The sequence below is a fragment of the Papaver somniferum genome, chromosome 5 (assembly GCF_003573695.1).
Source record: "Papaver somniferum cultivar HN1 chromosome 5, ASM357369v1, whole genome shotgun sequence".
NCBI lineage: Eukaryota > Viridiplantae > Streptophyta > Magnoliopsida > Ranunculales > Papaveraceae > Papaver > Papaver somniferum.
This window is the reverse complement of record NC_039362.1, coordinates 42,602,109-42,611,374: the sequence shown is the minus strand read 5'-3', so window position 1 is coordinate 42,611,374 and position 9,266 is coordinate 42,602,109. Positions and strand designations below refer to the sequence as shown.

Here is a 9,266-nt window from a genome sequence, read left to right as displayed (position 1 = left end):
AGAAAGGAAATGACCGAAATTTATCTTTGAAACCGACTCAGAGAACCTTCTGCGTTTCATCACTTCCTCTACCCCTCACCTTTGCACATATCAGGGATGATTAAGGAAATAAAAATTAGATTTCGACACAACCCGCAGGCTGCGAGTCAGTACAATTACAGGGAAGGAAATCAAGCAGCAGATGGGTTGGCCAATCATTCGATAGATGGAAGTCAAACGATAAGTTCATCAACCAAAATATGGGACCAAGCAATCCCATATTTTATTAGTCAAATTTTATTTCATGATTCCGTGGGTACCACATACCCACGACAAATTATAAACTAATTCCCTTCTAATAAATTGCATGCTTCAAAAAAAAACTAGTTGGAAGCCTAACAAGCTAAGTTCCAACAACGGACTACTACATTAATTGAACGTGCTGCAGTGCTAGCCTACCAGCGTGCCTCAAAAGGAACCAAGCCAAGGGAGCCAAAGCGGATAGGAACCAAGCCAAGGGAGCCGAAGCGGATAGGGGGATGTGATTATGTCGCAAGGGAGGCAAGCTCCAACAACGGACTACTACATTAATTGAACAGGTTGCGTGCTGGCATACCAGCGTGCCTCCTGAAGAACCAAGCCAAAGAAGCCGAAGCGGATAGGGGGACTGTGATTATGTCGTAAGGGAGGCAAGCTAACTCTATCTTCCATGTCAAATTCTACAATAGTGCGCCATCGGAGACTCGAACCTGTGACCTCCTATGAAAATGGGATGACCGGCTGAGCTAGATACCCGTTTTTTTAAACGTTAAAGAGAAGAAGACCTCCTCTGGCCAACTGTGGACTTGGCAGGAAAAAAAAAATATAAAAAAAAAATGAGGCTCCTCTAGCCAACTAAATCAGTTCCGAACCCGTTTCCCAGGAACCAGTACACAACTTTTCCTGAGTGATTCAATTCATCTTTTAAAAACCCCAACTGGAAAACCCTAAAGGAGATTCGATTCAGTTTTCCGAAAACCAGCGAGAAAATGGATTCCCCAATCGAAAAATTAGTAGAAGAGAAATTAACACTAGATACCCTTGAAAACCCAAAGGAAGCTGAAACCCCATTGGTACAGAACATTGAAGAAGTAGTAGAAGATTATGATGATGAAGAAGAAGAAGAGGAAGAGCTTGAATGGTCATCAGATTCAGAAATTGGTGAAGCATTAGATTGGTTAGATTCTAAAGATGGTATTGATGGTGCTATACCTATGTCTTCTAGAAGACCTAATGCTCATGGTGGTTTATTATCTCGTCCTCGTTCTTCTCCTCTTCAACCCATTTCTAATCGTAATCAAAGGTTTACTAATCATATTCGACCTTCTCCATTAGAGGTAAGAGTAAAAGATTAAATTTTGAGATACTGGGTTTGTTTTTTAAACAATTATGTTATTGATAGCGGAAACAATCGAAACTTTAGCACATTTAATGAATTTTAGTTCGATTCATCATAGTGTTGTATCTAAATAGTAATTGATTTTTTTTAATGAGGTTTTTGTTATTTGATTCATCATAGTGTTGTTGTAGTGCAGCTGGAATTGAGTTTCTGCTTTTGAGTGATGGTAATCTGGTGTTTTATAATTTGAAAATTGGTGGTGTAGGAGTGGGAGGGGAGGACAAATATGAGCATGTCAAATTCAGTTACAACAGCTATCCGTGAAAGTGTTCGAGGAATGGCCATTGGTAAAACGAAAACTACTGAGAAAGCTGACCGTGCCACCGTTGAACAGGTTAGGGCATTCGTTCCATGTATTTCCAGTTTAAATGGTTCTTTGTGTTCAAAACTTCAAATCTAATGTTTAGTTTGTTTTTGTTTGCGCTTATATCTACAGGCCATTGATCCAAGAACTCGTATGGTGTTGTTTAAAATGCTGAATCGGGGTATATTTAATGACATCAATGGCTGCATTTCTACTGGGAAAGAAGTATGTTATACACACAATGAACTACCAGACAATTTTTTTCTTCAATATTATACTTGAAGTTTTCCTTGTAACTCATTCGTCTCTTTTTGTGAACAGGCCAATGTTTATCACGCAACAAAAGATGATGGTCAAGAATTTGCAATCAAGGTGTATAAAACTTCAGTTCTCGTATTTAAGTAAGTTAACTAATCCTTTCAGCTTGTTGTCACCAGTCACTACTACGCTACAACTGATTTATTTTGTTCCTGGTTCGTATATCACCAGGCTATATGTTTTATGGCCCTGTTGGTAGTAAGCTTAACTTGCCAAATTCTTTTTTCTTGAGTCCAAAGAATGTCATAGTCTTAAAATGTTAGTTTGGACTGTGACGTAAACAGGAACCGCTTATAACTATAAACTCACTTTACCTGGAATATATTGTTGAATAATGAAAGAGTTGTGTGAAAAGTATGATCATGTGATCCATCTTGTTCTTTTCATTGCCATTTCAGGGACAGAGATCGTTATGTACAGGGGGATTATCGTTTTAGACATGGGTACTGCAAGCACAATCCCAGGAAAATGGTCAAGACTTGGGCAGAAAAAGAAATGAGGAACCTAATGAGGTAAAGCAAGCCTTGCAATCTTTGTTTTTTTTTCCATGTTTATGGACACTCAATAATCATTTTTTGTCATATTTTCTCTTTTAAGCTAATTTTGTTGGAGAAATGGGCTTTATATAAATCTATAGGATGCTTTTCCAGTTTCCAATATAAAGATTCATGTAGAAACTTAACTTTTTGAGCATATTGTAACTGTGAGACCTTATTTATGTTGCATGCTTAATGGGGGAAAAAAGAAATTGTTGGCTTAGTAGATTTTATCATAGTTTGGGGTTTGTTAACCGGGACTTTATCCGCTAAAGCTCTAAGTTCTGAATGCAGGCTAAAGGCAGCAGGGATTAGGTGCCCAACTCCAATACTTTTGAGACTTCATGTATTGGTCATGGAATTCATAGGTATGCTTCTTCTTCTTTAGTTGGATCAAACCTGATGGACGTCCTAAGGGGTTAAACTTTCTTCTAGCCACTCTGTTAGGTGATTTTTACCCAATGGATATGGATCTTACTTGATCTGTTTCAGCCTTTTAGAGATTTGGTTTAAAGTAGCATATTCTTCCTTTAGTTTTTGTTAAGCTCCATCTAGATTTGCTGTATACGTTACAGGAAAATCAGGGTGGGCTGCTCCTCGTCTCAAGGATGCAGATTTATCTGAAGACAAGATGCGTGAAGGTTATGTACAGGTGTGTCTACTTTCTTGAAAATTGTAAAACAAATATTTGCCTATTAAACAAAAAAACAAAACCAATAGACAAATTTGGCAGACCCAAGTGCTTGTATCCCATGAACTTTGTAATGGTTTCTGTTTTCACTGTCATATTATTGCTAGTGATAATGTTCTAGAAATAATTTTGTGTTCTTTACGAATGATTAGATGATTATGGTGATGCGGAATTTATACCAAAAGTGCAAACTGGTACATGGAGACTTGAGTGAATATAATATTCTCTATTATGAGGTGAGTCGAGTAACTATTTTTGTAGCGAACTAATTGTCCTTTTAATTACCAAACAATTTTATATGTTTCCTTCCATTTCTGCAGGGTAACTTGCACATCATTGATGTTTCTCAATCTGTAGACCTTGACCACCCTCATGCCCTAGACTTTCTACGTGAGGATTGCGTGCATGTTTCTGTAAGTTGGTTCCGGTATACAATTATACACAACCTTTTGGTTCCTTACATTAATCTTTAAAGAAGAACTAATGTAATAAACCAATGGTGATCTGCAGGATTTCTTTAAAAAGAATGGTGTAGCAATTATGACTGTCCGAGAACTGTTTGATTTCATTGTAGATTCATATATTACCGATGAATCTGTGGATAGTTATTTAGAAGAGGTTGATGCTCCATACCATCTTATGCTGTAAACTTGTCTACCTCCTAAACTTATTGAAAGCATCTTCTCTGGCTTAATGTGTTGACAATGATTACAGGTTCAACGGAAAATTTTGGCTAGAGGAGATGTGATGTCCACAGAGGATGAGATCGCGGATCTGGTTTTTGTGCAGGTAAATTACCTAGCATTAAGAATCCGAGATCCTTGTTTTTGGTGTTTTTTTTGCTTTTAATAACCTATCCCGTATCTAATTTATTTCATGAAATACGCCGACATGGTTTGTAGTCACATATCAGTGCACATCTCAAGCTTTTTTTGAAATTCAAAATCTTTTCAACTCTATTTAATTGCTTTTCAGTCATATATTCCAAGGACGCTTGATCAAGTAATGCATGCTGAGGAGGATGCAAACAGGATTGCAAGTGGTCAGGACACCAAAGATTTAATATATAAGACCATTACAGGACTGAATCATTCTCTTCCCACAGTTCAAAGAGGGGAAGAAGAACAAATACCTAAGCAGTTAAAGGAAGCAAATACAAACGGTACCCCTACCGAACAGACAAACAACTCAAAGGACATTGAATCCGAATCTGAAACAGATGAAGATGATGAGGATGATGATGATTCTAGTGATCCAGAAGGAGAAGAGTCATATGACAGACAAAAGGAAGGTACGCAGGAGACAGCAGCAGATAAAAAAGCAGCTCGAAAGGAGAACAAGAAGAAAGTGAAAGAAGAGAAGAGGGAGGCTCGTAAGACTAAAACCCCAAAAGCTGTGAAGAAAAAGAAGAAGAAACTGACCAAGAACATAAAGGCCAGGTAATAGCGAACATTAAGGCCAGGTAATAGCTTCTTCTTTTAGTGCTTCTCTTCTTTTCATGTATAGGATAATCAAGAGTCCTATTTCTTTCTTATTTTTGAAGCTATCATCATCTTACAAATGTGTACCAATTTTGTTCCAATTAGTAACTTACTGGTTTAAGAACACATTATACATTCTGTCTCTTTTTCTGCAATTGATTCCTGATATGCTTGTCGGCAGTGTTTTCCATCAATTGTGAGATTCTGCTTCAGACATCTCAGGCATGTAGATAGAGAGTGCAAACTAATGAAAATACAGTAGAATAATAGTAACAATCCAGAGAAATACAGACATGATAATGACTTTCCAAATAAAAAACTTTTGTTCCTAGAGAACAGAAGAAGGGAAATTTCCACAGCAGCCACAGTAAGTAATTGTGCAATGAATTTTCAGATTAGAACTTCTTTAGCTAGATAGATGGAGAGCACCAGAAATTACCACAGTGATAATATAAAGAACTAAAGACTTGAATAATGACTGTTATACTGTAGATTTCGGTCATTCGAACATTGCTGAGATTATTTACATCAGAATTTAAAACATTAGCTAGACATGAAGGTGCTGTAGTTTACGTAGTTTACAAAAGGTGAACAAGGCAATCAAGGAAAATCATTTCTTACTCTAGGCGACCAAAAGATCCTTTACCACCCTTCAAAAGAGTAAAATACAGCAATTCGTTCCATGTATCAGGCACACCAGGTAAGCACCAGTGAACACAATCCTGATGACCTGCAATCCTCTCTTGGATGGTTTTGAATTTTCTTGCATACATTGAAGGGTGCCCATCAGACCGATAGAAAGTAAGCTTGCTTATATCTAGATACAAAACAGGAGTTTTCATCTGTTGCAGCACGTTTTGCAGTATTTTCAACTTCTTAACATCGCTCTCTTTGTAAGTTGCATTACTTGTGATTGGCTCCTTTTCTAGGTTGCATTTACCCCAAGATCTTCCTTACCACCATCTCCACTAAAAGTAGTTTTGTTGTCCTCGTTTATGGTAGCAACCCGCAATTCACCAAGTTTGGGAGGAACTGAAATACTGATAGTTGATCTTGTTGAGCTTTCTTTTCTTGGGTTTTTGCAATGACTCTAAAGATGTGGTACTGCTACGAGTAGTAGAAGAAGAGTAAGTAGTTGAGTTCTAGTTGAAGTATGATACTGCCAACATCGAGGAATAGAAAGATTACGAGACAAACATGTAAGATTTTCTTGGGAAGTATACATCTGAGAAGGTTTAGAAATAAGAACCGGGCACTTGAAGAGAAAAACTGCTAGAATGACAAATGAAGATCCAAAGAGGAAACCAAAACAAAAGAGGATCGGTGATGGTGGACGACCGTTTCTTTTTGAGCATGACAAGAGTGATAACAATGTTAAGTAACTTATTATCGTCTCCCATAACCCAGCAAAACTTTTCATGGTAACGATTCAAAGATCTGCGAGTTGTTTGAATCAAACTGTAAGTATTTAAAGATGCATCAACCTTGGTAATAATAAGCTTTTTCCACAGCCGTATATAAAATATACAAGCTATACCCATTTCCTAATATTGCACTAGTACTAGTTTTGGGTCCTGACTAGCACATTTATTAGGCGTATATTTCACGAATACAGAAAAACTCATATGTATATACTTCTCACTACGTAGCAATTTTCCCAAGTTTAGCACATCATACTCTTCAGAACCATTTTTGTTAAAGAAATTTGTTAACAGTATAGGAGTAGGTGTACTACTTAAAAAAGAAGTCTCTTGTTTTCTAATGAATTCAATAACCATCACTGAAGTATGGAACTAAAACAACAAGAATAAGTTTAGACTTGAGATTATCAAACAGGATTGTACTCTAAATTCTAAAGTAACTAGTCCCGTCCCATATGTGTTGTTTTCTCTTCTTTAATGTTGGAGTTATAACCCTGTGCATAGCAGTGTTGTTTTCTCTTCTTTAATAGTGGAGTTAATAACCCTATACATAGCTAATGTGACATATTGCCTCTAATGGTACAAAACTCAGACCTGTGCGGCTGTGCCAACGGACTAGTTATACCTCAAAAATCACAAAACAACAGCAGAAAAGAATTTCGAATTTTGCCTCAAAATTGACACTTCGCAGCAACCAAATTAAGGGAGAACCACCCGTTCGTCAAGGACTTTCTATTCCTATATACAGATATATGGCAACTGTAGCTGGTCAAAGACAGTCAAAACATGTCAACCAAGCACGAATTAACTAATTTAAGTTGGACATATGATGAAAGAGAAAAGTAGGAATTAAGGTTTAATCTCATTTTTACGGGCTTTAGACTCTAGTCCTGTCCCCAAAGCCTAGTACGACTAGTTCTTTTCACACCCGATTCAGAAAATTTGATTTTTTATATTACCCTAAATACCCTTCGGTATTTATCAAAATAAATAGAGAGAATCTTAAATTCCAGATGTAACATTTTTGAGTAAGGAGAGGAAAAGGTGTGGGGTTCAGTGATTTCTTCTTCCCTGCTTCGTTTTTATTTTTAATCTTTCATCCTTGTTTTGATTTTTTTTTAAAATCTTTGATCATTTTCATGTTTTTCTACTGGATGCACTAAACTTTCTTTTTGACTCAATTTTATCATCGTCTTCTTCAACAATTATGGTGAAGTTTGAAGAAGATGATTAGATATTGGAGTTTCTCTGATTGTTTTAGTAACAAGGAATTTGTTGATAATGACAATGATGATGGGATTGATCCAATGTTATTATAACCTAGATTTGAGGTTCAGTTACGAAAAAAGACAAAAACAAGATACGAAATAAGAGTTTGTATCAGATTTTTAATTGTATTGAATTTAAGTTGGTTTTTTTTTTTTGTAGCTTGGCATAGGCACATCCTTCCCCTGGCAGCGTAGCTACTTACCGAGCCTACTCCCCTGAGCAGACCCGATCCATTTTCCACGATAGTGTCATAAGTATATACATAAGAGGAGAATTTCATGAGATCTCCAAACTCTTTAGCGGAGACTCGATCCGCTGACCTCCTACTTGAGAGTCAGGCTCCTGGCCAACTGGGCTAACCCCTGATGGTTATTTATGTTGGCTCTCTCACTGAAGAGTTATGGCGCTTGCACATTTGATGATAATTCCCTTCACATATGGTTACGAACTAATTATTTTTTTTCTTTCCTTTTTTAGGTTATTAATTGTTTGTTAGGCGATCTAAATGAAACATATACAAGCATAGAAAAATGTCTAGTTGTTCTTTCAAGCATCTAGTCTAGTATAAGATATCAAACACTGACTTGGAATCCTAGTGAATATCTCGTTAGGTTTAATATATATCTTTTTTTTTTTGAAGAAGAAGAAAAAAAAGATATCCATTAAAACCATAAAGCCCAAAGGCTACAACAACAATACACTTAGACTTCTACAAAGCTTGAAGCAAGAACATAATCATACTGAATTTGGTCTTTGATATTTTGAGGAATATCTAAACCAAATTCTCTATTAACTCTACTTATTCTGGCAAACTTGGCCAGCATATCTGCTGCCTTGTTTGCAACCTATTTTTAAAACAGACTCTAATACAACTTAAACTTCTGACTCTATCTTTAACTTCTCTGATGATACTCTGATTCTGCCAATTCAAAACACTAACATTACCATTAACACTTTGTGTTAGAGCATAGCTCGGTTGAACCCACCAAGCGTTGGTATGTCAAGTTTGGTTGTCATATTTTAGTGAATCAAAACTCAATTAAAGAGTCGCTTGATTATATACTAAAGACAACTTCGTATAGGTTAGGCTAGAAAGATTAGGATTATGAGACATACAAGTATTACTCGAAGACTTGAAGAATGTGAAGAAGTAACAAGCTACATCGACGACATCATCCTTCCTCTTGAGGTTAGTAATATTTTGACTTGAACTGTTTCATTCCCAACGTATCTTTCAAGTCGTGCTATATTGAAACATAACTGCGAAGATGTGAATGATTATACTCTAGTAGTAAGACATAGTGTTAACGAATTAGAATACAAAGTATAACGCTTATCTTTTGAACTTAGTATATAAGACATCGACATAATCGTATGAATGCTATTGTGATTATGTGTAAGGGTAAAAGTGAAGATTTCATCCTAGGAAACAATGTTTACATTTGCTTAAAGGAAGTACATTCATGAACTTGTTTTACGAATCGAAAGGGAAATCGCTAGGCTTATTGGCATTGTTATTCATTGTATATCTTTGGATTACCAATATGTGTGAGTTAGTAGAACCGATCATGACTTGTTATCTATCTTGGTAAAACTAGTCGCAGTGCCTGACTTATGTATTAGTATGACTTTTATTAGTGTAATCGATCTTAAATAATCACCTTAGATGGTATGATCGATATTTGTAATTGGTGTAACCGATCCTAGTAATTGGTGTGACCAATCACAAAAGAGTTGTGTAATCGATCCTTGTAATTGGCGTAACCGGTCCTAGTAATTGGGGTAACCGATCCTAGTGACTAGTGTGTATCTCCCTCTCTCCGGGAACT

At 36.5% G+C, this 9,266-nt stretch overlaps 1 protein-coding gene across 1 annotated transcript; it reads left to right on the top strand.

Annotated features, from left to right (window-relative positions):
- The first annotated feature begins 879 nt into the window (after nt 1-879).
- Nucleotides 880-4,910, top strand: LOC113281468 (serine/threonine-protein kinase RIO1-like). The gene is made up of 12 exons (XM_026530210.1): nt 880-1,355; nt 1,623-1,751; nt 1,854-1,946; nt 2,043-2,122; nt 2,438-2,551; nt 2,870-2,943; nt 3,151-3,227; nt 3,419-3,502; nt 3,587-3,679; nt 3,777-3,884; nt 3,981-4,055; nt 4,242-4,910. Exons 1-12 carry the CDS (start codon nt 1,008-1,010, stop codon nt 4,707-4,709), a joined length of 1,743 nt encoding a protein of 580 aa, XP_026385995.1. The 5' UTR covers nt 880-1,007; the 3' UTR covers nt 4,710-4,910.
- The last annotated feature ends 4,356 nt before the right edge of the window (nt 4,911-9,266 follow it).

Bases quoted from the DNA above. Each gene is read 5' to 3' on its own strand.
- LOC113281468 (XM_026530210.1), top strand. From the start codon at position 1,008: ATGGATTCCCCAATCGAAAAATTAGTAGAAGAGAAATTAACACTAGAT. The intron at 3,228-3,418 runs GTGTGTCTACTT...ACGAATGATTAG, and splicing joins TGCGTGAAGGTTATGTACAG to ATGATTATGGTGATGCGGAA. The intron at 3,885-3,980 runs GTTGATGCTCCA...CAATGATTACAG, and splicing joins TGGATAGTTATTTAGAAGAG to GTTCAACGGAAAATTTTGGC.